The sequence below is a fragment of the Misgurnus anguillicaudatus genome, chromosome 25 (genome assembly GCF_027580225.2).
Source record: "Misgurnus anguillicaudatus chromosome 25, ASM2758022v2, whole genome shotgun sequence".
NCBI classification, from domain to species: Eukaryota; Metazoa; Chordata; class Actinopteri; order Cypriniformes; family Cobitidae; genus Misgurnus; species Misgurnus anguillicaudatus.
Window position 1 is genome coordinate 33,551,066 of NC_073361.2, and position 16,388 is coordinate 33,567,453.

Below are 16,388 nucleotides of genomic sequence, written 5' to 3' on the forward strand. Positions count from 1 at the left end.
ATGTCATTTTTGTCATATATGCACAATTTGCTACCAGATTTGTCATGATGCAGAGAATAATAAACATAAGCTTTATTTTCTTTATGCAAAATATGTGTAAAGGTTTTATGAGATTCACTCTTTCACAGCTATCGGTATATATGTCTCCTAAAAAGCTCAGTGGTTTGAACCCAGGGAACACACATGCTGATAAAAAAAAGTAGTGCATTGTAAGTCACTTTGGGTAAAGTGTTTGCTAAATGCATACATGTAAATGTACACAGTCACCTGTCAGATCTGAAGACTGTCATCTCTCTCAGGAAAGAGACTGTGGACATGAATATTTTAGACACAGTGCTGCCTAAACATCAACTTGAATGTAGCTAAATGCCAAAATAATAAACACACGAGTAAATAATGAATGTAGGTAAAGTCTCACATGTAAATGTTTATGTTTGTCACACATTACTTTACATCTGCATTTCTGTGTTATTGCACATTATTTGATCTGTAATCACAGTGTTGGGTAACTAGTTATGAAGAAATTAGTTACTGTAATTTAATGACTTTTTCCTTGATAAAGTAACTCACTCAGTAATTTAATAACTTCTGATGTAATTGAAGTAAATGTTGTAGATCAATGATATATAATACAATAGTGGATTTAACATCAACATTTAAAGTCTAGGGTTAAAATGCATGTTTTTATGAATATTTCTAACTTTTAATTACTGTGATGAGTCAATAAGAATAATGGTGCATTTCACTATTAACTGGTTAGTTATTATCATTAATATTACTGAGCTATTGTCTGTTCATTAATATTTAAAAAGCACATATTAATGCCTGATTATTCAAATCCTTATTTTACATCCTTAATCCTACCCAATTCCTACCAATACTTCAACTTAACAACTACTTTACTAATAAATAAGCAGAAATTAGGTGTATATTGAGACAAAAGTAGTAAATAGTCAGTAAGTAGTGAGAACTGTACCTTAAAAAGAATAAATGATGTACTTTTATATGATTTATTCGAGCTGTTTCAAGACTATCTTTGTATCATTAACTAAATAAGAAATAGAAAGTCATTAGTAATAAGTCATTAAATACTTTTTTAGAAAGAGTCATTTGTACAGTAATCTAATTACATGATTCAAGATGTCATTAGTGACTAGTAATTAATTACTTTTTTTTAAGTAACTTACCCAACACTGGTTACTCAACACTTACCTGTGACATGATGAGTTATATAAACATGGACAATGTGTTCAGCTTCTGAAAATGACAAATATACAGAAATTACATACAGAAAAGGTTTAAGGCAACCTGTCAATTGTTTCTTCTTTAAGGGCTATATTCATGTAAGATTGAAAGGCATGTCTTGTTTAATATGACACCTGTTATTTATATTAATTGACTAAACGTCTCTATGTATATCCCATTTTCTTTGGGGTTTTTTTCATGTAAAGCTGCTTTGAAACAATGTTACATTGTAAAAAAATCCCTAAATATTAAAGCAACACCAAAGAGGTTTTTTTTTTACCTTAAAATAACGTTTCCAAAAAAGTTTCAGTGGTTCATCCACACAAAACAGGGTGAATGGCACTTTCAGATTCGCTTTGCAGCCCTCTATCGGCCAAAACCGCACTAAAGAAGTTTCCAACCGTCGGGTAGCGGTCCTGTAGTTCGAGTGAAAACTACAAAAACTTGCTTTACGGCAGACCTACAATCCAATCAGAGCCAGCTATGCTGCAGTATTTACGACAGTGCTAATGAACAATTACGCTTCTAACCTGTAGGGGGAGCAAAGAGCCAGAGTTCTTTAGTGTTGCTTTAATACATTAAACTGTAAAGTTTAGCTGCAAATTAAAGTGCAATTGCAAAAATATCAACCTACACTTTTTTTGACAAAGAAAATTCTGCTGTAGTAATTTTCACATCACAGTCATATAATATATGGGTTAATATTTAATAAATGTCAGCTATGCAAACCGCTTCTGCGCCTTGTCTGTTAACATCACAATTAACTTTTTTAATGACATTTCAATTTTTATATTTTATATAAACTTGTGAAAATGAAACTGTTAGAAATGCTAGTTAAATGGCTCATGAGAGATGCACGAAATATACACAATTAGAAAAATATGAAAATATGAACACACTGTCTGACAAAAATTCAACTACGAATCTGGTGTTATTTACAGTATTGTTCAAAATAATAGCAGTACAATGTGACTAACCAGAATAATCAAGGTTTTTAGTATATTTTTTATTGCTACGTGGCAAACAAGTTACCAGTAGGTTCAGTAGATTCTCAGAAAACAAACAAGACCCAGCATTCATGACACGCACGCCCTCAAGGCTGTGCAATTGGGCAATTAGTTGAAAGGGGTGTGTTCAAAAAAATAGCAGTGTCTACCTTTGACTGTACAAACTCAAAACTATTTTGTACAAACATTTTTTTTTTCTGGGATTTAGCAATCCTGTGAATCACTAAACTAATATTTAGTTGTATGACCACAGTTTTTTAAAACTGCTTGACATCTGTGCGGCATGGAGTCAACCAACTTGTGGCACCTCTCAGCTGTTATTCCACTCCATGATTCTTTAACAACATTCCACAATTCATTCACATTTCTTGGTTTTGCTTCAGAAACAGCATTTTTGACATCACCCCACAAGTTCTCAATTGGATTAAGGTCTGGAGATTGGGCTGGCCACTCCATAACATTAATTTTGTTGGTTTGGAACCAAGACTTTGCCCGTTTACTAGTGTGTTTTGGGTCATTGTCTTGTTGAAACAACCATTTCAAGGGCATGTCCTCTTCAGCATAGGGCAACATGACCTCTTCAAGTATTTTAACATATGCAAACTGATCCATGATCCCTGGTATGCGATAAATAGGCCCAACACCATAGTAGGAGAAACATGCCCATATCATGATGCTTGCACCTCCATGCTTCACTGTCTTCACTGTGTACTGTGGCTTGAATTCAGAGTTTGGGGGTCGTCTCACAAACTGCCTGTGGCCCTTGGACCCAAAAAGAACAATTTTACTCTCATCAGTCCACAAAATGTTCCTCCATTTCTCTTTAGGCCAGTTGATGTGTTCTTTGGCAAATTGTAACCTCTTCTGCACATGCCTTTTTTTAACAGAGGGACTTTGCGGGGGATTCTTGAAAATAGATTAGCTTCACACAGACGTCTTCTAACTGTCACAGTACTTACAGGTAACTCCAGACTGTCTTTGATCATCCTGGAGGTGATCATTGGCTGAGGGTTTGCCATTCTGGTTATTCTTCTATCCATTTTGATGGTTGTCTTCCGTTTTCTTCCACGTCTCTCTGGTTTTGTTCTCCATTTTAAGGCATTGGAGATCATTTTAGCTGAACAGCCTATCATCATTTTTAATCAAAGTACGCTGTTCTTCTGAACAATGTCTTGAACGACCCATTTTCCTCAGCTTTCAAATGCATGTTCAACAATTGTTGGCTTCATCCTTAAATAGGGGCCACCTGATTCACACCTGTTTCTTCACAAAATTGATGACCTCAGTGATTGAATGCCACACTGCTATTTTTTTGAACACACCCCTTTCAACTAATTCAACTAATTGCCCAATTGCACAGCCTTAAGAGCGTGCATATCATGAATGCTGGGTCTCATTTGTTTTCTGAGAATCTACTGAACCTACTGGTAACTTGTTTGCCACGTAGCAATAAAAAAATATACTAAAAACCTTGATTATTCTGGTTAGTCACATTGTACTGCTATTATTTTGAACAATACTGTATGATCAACGTAAAATAATCATTAATGTGTCTGTAACAGCAGAGACACTTACTATAAGAAACCAAGTCACCAGCATCTCCCTGTCTGGAAAAACTTCACATCATCATTCTGATTGGTTTATTATCGGTTAATTTATTAAGCTGTTATTTACCCAAAATATACTGAATATAATTACAATCGACACAGTAAGCATAAATACAGGGCTCATGGACATCTCTAACCCTTCTCAAGAGCTTCACCCTTCAACAGTTAACAACTATTTCAATGGGGTTTCATTTGTATTACTAGATTTATGGTCTTATCTTTAAACTAAGACTGATTATATACATGAACATATTGAACACTGTGCAAATCTTTATATGATTGACAAATGTTTGCAGAACACAGCTTTTGTTTTGCATAAATTAAATACATGAACTGAGTTTTGGCGTCCGGTGACGTCTAACCTTTCGTATTTCGTGATTTGTTTTCATGTATTTTCTCACAGGAGTATAGTTAGGACCATTTAAAGGAAAAGTTCATCTGAAAATGAAACGTGTCATTGTTTACTCACCCTAATGTTGTATCAAACCTGTATGATGTCATGGTTTGTCATCAGTCTCCAAAAGTACACTAAATCTCCTATCCAAAAGTCCTATGATAGTTTTTGTGATGAGTCTGAATGTTATTTCATCATAGAGTAATATTGTGCATTTTAGAGCCTGACAGCTGTTTTTTTCCCAAATTTCTTATGTTATACCTGGTTTGAAATGGCATGAAAGCAAGTAAATGATAAAGTTTCATTTTCTGGTGAATTATTCCTTTCAAGAAACTCCATCTCTATTGGCGCTTTTAACATTATGACTTCTTTCATCTCCCACAATTGTCAATCACATTTTGACATGATAAAGCACCTTTTTGAAGATACCATACATTTCCTTAAAAAGGAAAAGTAAATAAAACTCAGGCCAAGTTGACTACAAAATAATTACAATATATGTACAGGATGAATGAGTTGATCACAGCACATTAGTGAGATGCATCATGGGAAACCGCCTTCTCGGAGCACGCCTAAACGCGCGCTAGTTACCATCCTGATCGTTTCAAACCCAAATCCAGACCGTGAATCTTACGCTTTGACTTTCTGTTTTCCCAACATGCTGCGGGAAGGATTTCACAATGTCGTTGGCAACAAACACATCACTGGAATGTTAAACGAGAAGAAAAATCAAGCAGTCCGACACGTCCAATATGGCATCCATCGAGTTATTACAACGCTATTAAAATAATAAACATCGTAGAGAAAACCGTTCAGGTGGCATCTTCCATACACAAATACACCGGAGAAGTGTAAACTGCCCGTTCGTGAGCGTTCTCGCTCATCTTCCCGTTTCCACCCGGATGAACATGCGTGAGCGAGCGGTCCGTGTGAGGAAGATGATCTGAAGATCACGCAGGACCAGGAAGTGCAGGTGAACGTGTGCTTTGAATGTGAAGTGTTACGAATGGAGTTTCCATGGCGACGGTACGGGGGGCCGATCTCACGTGGACTTCTGCCGGTAGTGAAGCGTCAGGTCGCCTCCGCTTTTCCAGATGAAATGCTTCACCGTTCGCAGGTCCATGTTGGGATCCAAAACCTTACAGGACCAAACAGACAGAATAATGTGTTATACACGATATTATGTCATGGTGTAGAGCAGGACAGAGATGAACATGAAGTTTTCTACCTGATCTTGACACAGCAGCTCAATCTTTTCTTCTGCTAAAACCGAGACGTCTTCATCCTCCTTCTGCTCGCTGGGTTTCTCCGCAGCCGACCCGCCTGTCTGTGACTCGCTGTCCAGGTTGATGATCTTCTCATAGACGTGCTCCATCACCTTCCTCACCTGTAACATGTCACTGGCCGACAGTCGATCCCTGCACAAACACACATTCATCTTATCATCAATCTATTCTAGATAAAACATGTGATTATTATATACTGTAGACAAGCATTGTTTCACACTATATGACAACAGGTCAGGTTAGCAAATGGTTTATAGCTTATTAAATGCCAATATCACTTCATAAGAATGTGACTTTGTGTATTGTGGTTATTAAGTGTGTGACGCACTTCTTTAATGTCTTGGCTCCAGAGGATGAATGGGGCTGCAGGTAGAAAGGGATTTTGTTGAATTTGGGCATGTTTTTCTGTAAAAGAGAGAGGATTAAGTTATTTTACATATAACAGACAAACTCTATGGGGCAGTTTCCCGGACAGGGATTAGACTAGTCCTAGACTAAAACATTTTTAAGAGCTGTCCAAATTGAAAACAACTTGCACTTACATATCTTAAAATAAATCTGTACCCTTTGTTTTGCCTCAAAATGCACACAGGTAATGTTTTTAGTAAGGCATGTTTGTTAAAAATAGTTATAATTCCTAATTAAACTAAGGCCTAGTCCTGGCTTAAGCTGATCCGTGTCCGGGAAACCACCCCTTTATGGATGACTTCAGCAATTATTGACAAAATATTTAACCAATAACTGGCACTGTCCCGTGAGCAGTTCTCCTGAATTTACTTCAATATTTTGCATGTAAATTTTAATATATCACGACAAAATATATATTGTTGGAAAGGTCTAAGGCTGCGTACACACCAAACGTAAGAAATCGCGTTACTCGTTCTAGATTACTCACGAGATTTAACTTCGTGTCATGCTAATTTTTCTAGTGTTGAATATTTCAATCATCTTGCACAAAGACATGTTTGCGTCTATTCGTGTCTTTCCATTGACTTTGTATGTAATATACTTGTGCAAATTGTTAAATTTTTGTTTGGTGTGTACGCCCTTATAAAAATGTAGTTTTCAAATTTCAAAACATTTTAACAGTAATAAAGACACAAGGACAGTAATTTATTAATTTGTGACAAGAGTATGCAGCAAACTGATGACACCCAGTGACCGTTGTTGGTAAAACCACTAAAAGTGTGACATAAACCTAATTTTTGTGATAATTTTATGTATAAAACATATACTTTTAATTTATTACAATAAACGTAAACTGCTATAATCATTTTATTTAATGAAACCGCATTAGTGTGTTTGACGATAGGGTTTAACTAACGTACGTCCACTGTGATGTCGATGACCCACTGCGGGACGGTCTCGTTCAGTAACATCGACTCAGTCTCACCTCCCGAGTCACGACACAACAGCCTGCGAGAGACACACAATGATGATGTCATCATATTAATGACCCACAGCATCTACAGAGCAACTATTAAAGATGAAGACACGCACCGGAATAACGTTCTGCCTCCCGCCTCGCCGAAGATGACCGGAGTGTGCGCTGGAACCTGGAAATATCCGTTGCCTTTCTGTATCCTGCTCTCGTGTTCACCGTTCACTGCAAACACACAAATCACAATGTGAGACACATTAAACATACCACATGCTATTTCAAAGGATAACTTGTAATCGTTAGGATTGCAAAGGGGTGGAAACTTTCCGGTAAATTTCTGAAAACTTTCATGGGATCTTAATATGGGGAATTTTGGAAATATTCTAAACTGGAAACTTAATGGGAATTATTTGGAAATTGATATAAACTATATCATATACAAACATAAATAAACATTTTGTTTGGTCACAAGCAGACATGCATGCAAGGTAATAGAGATTTGGAAAAATCCTGATACTTGCACTCATCAAGCCATGGATTTATTTAGTCATTCATTCTAATATGAATGATTTCTGAAGAATCTTTGATCAAATAAATGAAATAGTGCTAGCTTACATTTATAGGCAATTTTATTCCTATTAATTCCTATATATTCCGGTTTATTCCCATTTATTCCGGTTAATTCCCATATGTTCCGGTTAATTCCCATATATTCCGGTTAATTCCCATATATTCCAGTTAATTCCCATATATTCCGGTTAATTCCCATATATTCCGGTTAATTCCCATATATTCCGGTTAATTCCCACATATTCCGGTTAATTCCCACATATTCCGGTTAATTCCCACATATTCCGGTTAATTCCCATATATTCCGGTTAATTCCCATATATTCCGGTTAATTTCCACATATTCCCGTTAATTCCCATATAGTCCCATGGAAAGTTTCCAGTCCTGAAAATTCCCAGAATTTTGCAACCCTAGTAATTGTTCATCTAAATGTAACAAAATTCTGTGAAACAACTTTATCATTGATGGAAGTGGAAATACAATACTATAAATAATATCACAGACCAGCATTCAAAGCACTTCAATTTAGGTCTGTTCCTCATACAATACTAATGAATGTCTGCAGAAAACCTGACACTAGACAACTTGTATTCTGCTTTGTCAGTAAAAATGTATATCCACTTTTATTGTAGGATGAGCTGGTCACACAGGTTTTGATGTTTATGAGCGAAGATGGGTATTAACAGAAACCATTATGATTATTACCACTGGCGTGATTCAGTTCTGTGTCCTCATCCATTGGGTTGATGTGCGTGCGCGGCCAAAACTCTAACAGAGCCTGAAGCAACAGACCGCCCAGATTCACTGCAACACAACACAAAACACACGCTTCTTAATCTTTATCATATATTACCATTATAAACAAATCATCAGTGGATCACATCTGCTCTCACGTTTAGGATCCGATCCATCGGGGCTCGTGAATCCTGCGTCTTTAGCCGAAACCCAAGCGGCAAAACAGTCGCTCTCATCCAACGTTATAGTCAACATCTGTCAATCAAAACCCAAAACATTCCCAACACAGCTGACAAATATCTTTGTGAAAACAATTGTAACGAACCAAAAAATAACATACCCCTGTTTTGAGGTCGACGGAAAACCAGTTGGGCACATAAACCATCTTAAAGCGTTTTTTGATTTCTTCATCAAACTCCATCTTGCCCAAGTCTTCAACTTTACAAGCCTGTAAAGAATCAAATTCAAGCACAAACATGAAAACTTCAGTCATCTCAAATCACGTGTTGTGCGACCAGCATAACAAACTACCTTCAGCACATCCCAGTATGCCACACTGTTGTTGGTGTCTTTGGTGAGAATGTGTCTCTTGTCATTCAGAATGTGACACTGGATTATACTGGCTCCACCTACAGGTCAACACAAAACATTACATACACACAATCATCATCAATGTGACTCAATACACTTAAACATTCAGTAATATCACAAACCTGCCATCATATCAAACCACCTGACATGTTTTCTTGAAAATTAGCATTTTTTAATAGGGTAGAGGAAAGATCTGGGGGGCAATGCCCCCCTAGCCCCCCTGTAGCCCATTCTGTACTGAAGTATAAGAAGTTTGTACCTTTAATAACCTGTTCAGGCTGTGTACACATAGGTGTCAGTGGAGTGCTACAGTCGTTGTCATAATCTCCAGACGCACGGAAATTATGAATTCCCTTCAGAGACTGTAGAGCAAGAGAGAGAAAGATTATATAACCTCATAACAACAACATAATCATCTCATTCACAAGAACATACACGCTGCTTTAATAACTAATGTTAAGTAACAACTAACAGTCATGCAAAGTAATTCAAAGATTCTGCTTAGAAGTGTAAACATTTATCTGAACATTATGAATGTATAATAGGCACAATATATAATTTTTGCCACTAAACAACATCAACGGCCGCAGCTTGATGATGATGTTAAAGTGCAAGAAACAAAGAGAGTTGGAGTCTTCACCTTCAATCTTTCTGACAGGACCTACAACTCATGTTGATGGATAACACAGTGAAATAAAGTTTTATAACCGTAATATTATAATGTAAGACAGTGTGGCTTCATAGACACAACAATAAAATGGCACATTCTGCTTGCAGCACTGCGCAGATTGATCAGCGTATGACATCAACATATGACAGTAATGCTTTTCAATCCCTTTCTTGATACTTGATGTCATCGGCTGATCGGTCTGCGCTGTGCCACGTGAAATCAAACAGACCTAAGGTTAACCTTATAAACACAGGTGGATTTCAGCATTGTTAAAAACATTTAGGATACATATAAGTAAGTACACTCTGCTAGTAGATTTTGGATATTTAAAGCAAAAATCTTATATATTGTGCCTTCAAGATGCATGTTTCTGTTTTAATTATGTAACCTTGTAAATGACATGAATTAAAGGCCCTGATATGTAAATGAAGAAGCTGCACAGATCTGCGTATCAGGTCACGCCAGCTGGGGCAGGTGCCCGCTTCTGCTTGCGTCGCACCGGATACCAGCTTGCACTTACCCACTTATTTACTGTAGACTTGGTGGTAGAAACCCAGATGGCAGAATGTGGTTCAGCTGATCTGTCCAACTCCATCTGAAAGAGGTCAAAAACACATTCACACTTCAGCAACTTTACCTTACCTCATAATCACGTGATAAACCACAGCTGCTGGAGCCTACATGGACATCATTAAAGAATAACGCATCTCCACCAACACGGCTACAATGTATGGCACTGAATGTATGCTTTGTAAAGAAGACAATCCCAGAACGCACTGCGATGATGAGAAACATTGATAACATTTGCCTAAAATCAAGTGACCTAACAAGAATTGAAACAATTATACATTTCCAACAAAAATACCTCAATGTTAAATAAATGTATTTCTTCACCACCACATCTTCAACACGGGCGCCTTCTCCTCACATATGAGCACACGGATATCCGGGTTACGCAGGTCTGTGCAGTATATCTTACGGTCACGACCCCCGGAGTAGACGTGCGTGAAGGCTTCGTTGACCTGTAAAGCCCAGACGCCCTCATCGTGAACGCGGTACGTGGCGATACACCTCTGCTGACCCAATGACCACAGCCGAATCGTCCCGTCCGAACTGCCTGAAAGACACTGAAGAGCAAACACAAGAGCTTAACAAAAAAACACATCAACAGTATCTAATAAAGAAATATGTTTTTAACACAGACTATATCAGAGAAACACTCATGACTTTAACATCCATCTGCATATGACAATTAAAAAAAATATATGGGTGATCTTGACAAATAGCAAATGATGCTAAAGTACTATGGCTGGTTGCTAGGCTGTTGCTAAGGTGTTTTGGGATGTAGTGAGGTGGTCCAAAACAGCCCTATCTAATAATGATGCTTGATTTAAAGACCAAATAAATAAAAGCATCATTATTATACTGTGCATTCACACCAGACGCGAATGAAGCGAATAAATTGCGCTATTCGCTAACATTTTGAGTTAACCCGCGTGCGTGTTTTACAACTTAGTGCCTTTTTTACAACTTACCAGATTGTCCAACCTCCTCACTATTCTCCTACACAAATTCTTTCAAGGAAGATTCTTTTTATTCATGTTTCTATAAAAGTATGCTAAAAGCTCCGGGTGTTAACATACAGCGACAATGATTTTGTCATTCGTTCGCGCGAAATGCACCGTAGGAAGTCTTTCGCATATTAGCTTTAACTTCACATGTAAATCACTCGCGCCGTTTGATTTTTGTGTAGATGTTCAAGTGCAACACAAAGCACACAGATGTGTCTCACCTGAGTCCCGTCTCTGTTCAACAGCAGCGATTTCACATTGTCCGTGTGTCCCTTTAGCTTCATGAGTTTGGCACAGGTCCGCGGGTCCCACACTCTCAGAACCTGACGCAAGCAAAACCATCCAATACAACTGCTGATACTTTGTTAAACAAGTCCATGATCTTAATCCATCTCACAGTGAACTACGCTACCAAAAATGTGCAGGTAGAAGTCTTAATATCCAAACCTTCTCAGTTGATCCAGACACGATAACAGTTCCCATCTGATTCATGGCCAAACTGTAGATGGAGTCTTTGTTCCCGCTGAGAGATGATGCTGTAGCACACAAACAATATGATCAAGTGTTACTGTGTGAAACTGAAGTAATACAGGACAGGTGAAATATTATAGTTATAAAGTAACTCACTAGTAACAGTGTTATTAGAGGCGGTTAAAGCCGTAAGCGTGTTCACGTCCCATAGAAAGATCTGCCGGTCCAGTCCGGCGGAGGCCACCAACTCTTTATCTTTAGCATATGCTAACGCTTTAACATAGTCCTGCATGATCAAAAACAGAAATCATTGCTTTATATAACTAATGACATTTAGCGGATGAATGCATTTTAACATCTCATGCTCCATGTGTCGTTTCTGTAGAAGCACATAAATAATGAATGCATCTGACAGACGAACGCTCCAGATGTCATCCGCTATTATTTTCTCTTTTTTGTTGATAATGGACAAAAATAAATATATCTCCCTCTTGTGTTAAAGGAACAGTATGTAAGAAATTTATATCAATTAATCATAAAATGGCCCTGATATGTCACTGAACATTAAGAAATCATTTTCATTTCAAATACTTACAATCACTGACAACAGTGGTCCGGCCAGGATATTGTCGTTTAAAAAGTGGAGTTGCAGCCCTCAACTGATGTTTATGTTGTCATGTTGTGTATTGGCCAGTTGTGTGATTGCAGTACCAGTTTTAGCCACAAGTTTTGTGATTGCAATACCAGTTTTGGCCACAATCCTACATACTGTTCCTTTAAAGGTGTAGGACAATTGTGAGGAGGAAGATCATAATGCAGGGATTAATGTACCTTATGTGTTCTCAGCGTTGACATACAGAAGCCCTTGTGTGCGTTCCAAACCTTTACTGTAGTGTCAGAGGAGGCCGATATCAATGTTAAAACAACACACAAACACTGTTCAGTCAAGACATCTACATGAAGTTTACTGTCAACTTGTTTATGCAAATTGTATTTTATAAGCTTATTATGGTTTCTGTGATTTAAGACTATATTTAAGGTACTGACAACTGTCGAGAGGGCATTATTGTAGCGCAAAAGTCAAAAAACAGATGATGATGATGATGATGATGATGCATGAGGGTGAACCTCTATCCCTTGGATGGTTTCATTAGCCTTTTGCACAAAACTGGATGTGCGCGCTCTCAGATACTGTACACCCTGAGCTCTTTAAATGCAGGGAGTGCTCATGGGAGTTGTAGTGTCGCATTGTTTATTATTTCACATGGCTTTTAAGAAAAACTACAATTACAAAAATGACAGTATCAGAATGAAAACGTTGTACGTGAAACTCACATGTTTTCCCATTACAGCAGAGGACGATGTCATTCACCCAATCTGTGTGATGCTCCATTGATGCAATGTATGGATCCTGCTGCAACACACACACACAAAGTTGATCTCATTTACTCAATAAATGTTTCTATGTTGTTTGGTGTATGAACTAGATTGTTTATGTTATTATATCCAAATGCATTTATTGGTCTTATATGGCCCTATATATCTGTACTGTTTTATAGATGCAATAAAGTACACTTGAAAAATATACTTGAATAAAGTAAAATACTTTACTACTTTAGACCTCTGCAAATAAGCTAGGGCTGTGCAATTACTCGTTTGTCATTTTCAACTTCAATTTTCTATTTAAACAATTACAAAAACAAGATAATCGAGGTAAAACAATTATTGGGCGATAATATAAAAATTGCATGCTGCTGGACCGATGTGTTTGTAAGGCACTTTGATGGCACCACTGCTTTGACACATGTAGCCTATTGCAACTATTACCATATTAAAAGTAGAGATGCAACGATATATGGGACAATAATCACTACTATCAGACAATAAAAGCTATTTTTCACACTATCTGCAAATAGTTTAAAAACAGCCAATAGTCATGGCCGCTATATCCTGTCAATCAAAAGAGAACAGGAAGACTTTGAGCTCTGTGTATAGAAAATGTAAAGAAACATCACTAGTTTAATGTTCAATGTTAATAGTCATTATTTGAATGAATAAAGAAAATTTAATCTTCTGAATTTAGTTAATGCAAGTTAATATAACCATCAAACTATCGGCATTTGTCCAACTATTTAAACTGATATTGGTCATGTAAAAAACAACAACTTGAGCTATACATGCACATATACATATTGAGACTACAAGTTAGCTAAAGCAGGAAAATTGAGCATATTCACATCTGAATTTTACATGGGAATGGCTCAAATTAAGTGAGTTAGCTCAAAATATTCAACTATGTGCGAATACTAGAGGCTGGGTATCGATTCAGATGTTCCAGATCAATTCGATTTCGATTCACAAACTAACATGCCGATTCGATTCTGATTCTCGGTTCAATTTTCGATTCCGGTTCTCATGGCGGTTTTTATACCCGATTCTCAGTTTAAACTCAATGAATATAGATTATATAGAATTCTATTATATTAAAATATAGACTGAATGAATGAATGACAGGCTCACCTCTCGCTCCTTGGTAACATCGCGCAAGGCAAAAAAGAGGGCGACATCTAGTGGAGAAGACTAGTAATTAGATTAACGTTAATCTTACATTTAATGTTTGTGGAAATAAATATGGGGGGGAAAAAAATAGATTCGTAGCCTTTAAGAATCGATTTTGAATCGACAACGTAAAAAATAAAACGATTAATTGAAAAATCTATCTTTTGCCCAGCCCTAGCAAATAGCATGATTTTTATTTTGGTGCATCTCTAATAAAAAGGTTAAATAAATGCATGTTTTCAAAGTCATTGAGTAATGATTTTTTAACATGATATTTACAATTTTTACCCATAAGTTATTCCAGTAATCAGATACAGAAGTCAATGCAATGTTCCACATTCACAGTTGAAGTAATGACCGGTTGGTTACCTTGTGCTGGTTAACACTCCATATCCTGATGATCGAGTCTCGACCAGCAGTGAAGAGACGGTTAAGGGCTGGATCCAGCTGTAGTGCATTGACTCCATTACGGTTATATTTCTCAACTTCATCTCGGATGACATACGACACCTAAATCATAAACACATTTAGAGTCAGTATGAAGAACTTGACCAAAAGGATATTCAAATGAGATTATTATTAGTTACAAAATGAATTATTTCAAGACACAATTATTCTATCAAATTTGAATGAAGCCACACACGCTTTGTACAGTATGCACATATTTGTTTTGTACATACTCTTATATATGCTTAGATAGATAACCTGTTGATTGTACATGCCTTCAATTTGTATGTGCTTATATGCAGCATGTGTGTACATGCATAGGGTCGTGTGATGATCATGTTTTTCATACGTATAAAGTATGCAAGTGTTTATATGATCATATTTCTATACATGTTCAGCATGCATGTGATCTTAGTCATGTTAATGCACATGTTCAGCATCCATGTATTCATATGACCATGTCTTCAAACGTATGATTTCAGTAACTGCATGTGTTCATTTATGTGTACTGTTTGCAGCTCTTATACGAATGCATGAATGTCCCTGAGCCCAAACAAACATTTCAGCATCTCAAATCTACAAAACCCGCAAATTGCAATGCACCACCATCATATAAATACAGAACAGATCTTGGTTTTGTCTCAGTAGCCAGCAATGAGTGACATCTGAAACTGAACGAGTCTCTGACGCCCAAAACATAATGCTACTAATGTTGCCATTCCATGGAAATGTGCTTATGACGCCCCTAAAATATAAAGACTTGATAGACAGCTGATTTTAAAACACATCCCGGCCTCCAGTAGCCTCAGCGCTACACACACAAACACTCAAAAGCGCCGGTAAAACAGTCCTAATACACACAACTGACATCTAAATACACACATCATAACACAAACATGACAAACATAAACACAAGCGAACACAGCGTGAAATAATCACCTGCACTTTCCTGCGCCCCGCTGCATTCTGCCTGTGATGCGTCGCCATCTTACATGTTGACGCCGTGACGTCACTTCCTCCGCGCTAAATGCAGGCGCGCGCTCGAGGCACAAGTCAGAGAAAAAGAATGTATTAATAAAAAATAAAAACAACAGTGCTAATTGTTAAACTTTATTAATATAGTTTTTGCACAAGCCTAATTAAATAAATACACATTAGAAGTTTCAAATCACTTAAACAAAACCATAAACTAAATTTTACTGTATTCATTTGACATGCTACTATTTGGTACCATACGGCAAAAATACATTTCTTTGGCAAAAAAATATGTTTTAAATATATGCTTAATACATTTTTTAGAAAGTAAAGCTTAACTAAGTATATTTTTTAATTTGCAAATATACTTCGTTTTACCCTTCATATATTAAAATATATTTGAAAATGTATTTCAGGGGCAACAAATATTTTTAATTTTACAACCCATATGGCAAAAATATATTTTCCTGGCCAAAATATAAAAGCTTGTATAAAATTATAAGCGTATTTTTGCAGTTGTAAATATATATAATTTTAATCTTTTCAAACATGTTTAAAGTAACATACAACATTTTTCTTTCAGTGCAACGTCACGTGAATATAAATGTTTCACAGTATATTTATTTTGAAAATATATCTCAGTAGTATGTATTTTTGGCAATTTTTATAATGTATTTAAAATTATATGTGAAAATATATAGTTTTTTGTTTGGTATTTTTTCTTTACTCATAAATGGCATTGTATAACTTGTCAGAGAAGAAATAATAAATAAAAGTCGACAGGTTGCTTTCCTTTTATTGTTGCATCTATTTTCCCGGCACTGAATAGTTGTCCAGGGGTTTTGTGAACAATAGGGTCTACCTAGTCTCGCGTAGCCA

The 16,388-nt window shown here is 36.7% G+C and overlaps 1 protein-coding gene across 1 annotated transcript; it reads right to left on the bottom strand.

The window, feature by feature from the left end:
* Nucleotides 1–3,887: 3,887 nt before the first annotated feature.
* wdr48a (WD repeat domain 48a) lies at nt 3,888–15,593 on the bottom strand. The gene is made up of 19 exons (XM_073864214.1): nt 15,474–15,593; nt 14,457–14,597; nt 12,864–12,942; nt 12,360–12,442; nt 11,685–11,814; nt 11,505–11,593; nt 11,279–11,380; nt 10,386–10,613; nt 10,007–10,078; nt 9,076–9,178; nt 8,757–8,854; nt 8,566–8,673; nt 8,384–8,480; nt 8,196–8,294; nt 7,040–7,145; nt 6,868–6,955; nt 5,868–5,944; nt 5,482–5,671; nt 3,888–5,391 (listed from the first exon to the last, which is right to left on the bottom strand). Exons 1-19 carry the CDS (start codon nt 15,519–15,521, stop codon nt 5,296–5,298), a joined length of 2,034 nt encoding a protein of 677 aa, XP_073720315.1. The 5' UTR covers nt 15,522–15,593; the 3' UTR covers nt 3,888–5,295.
* Between the last annotated feature and the right edge of the window lie 795 nt (nt 15,594–16,388).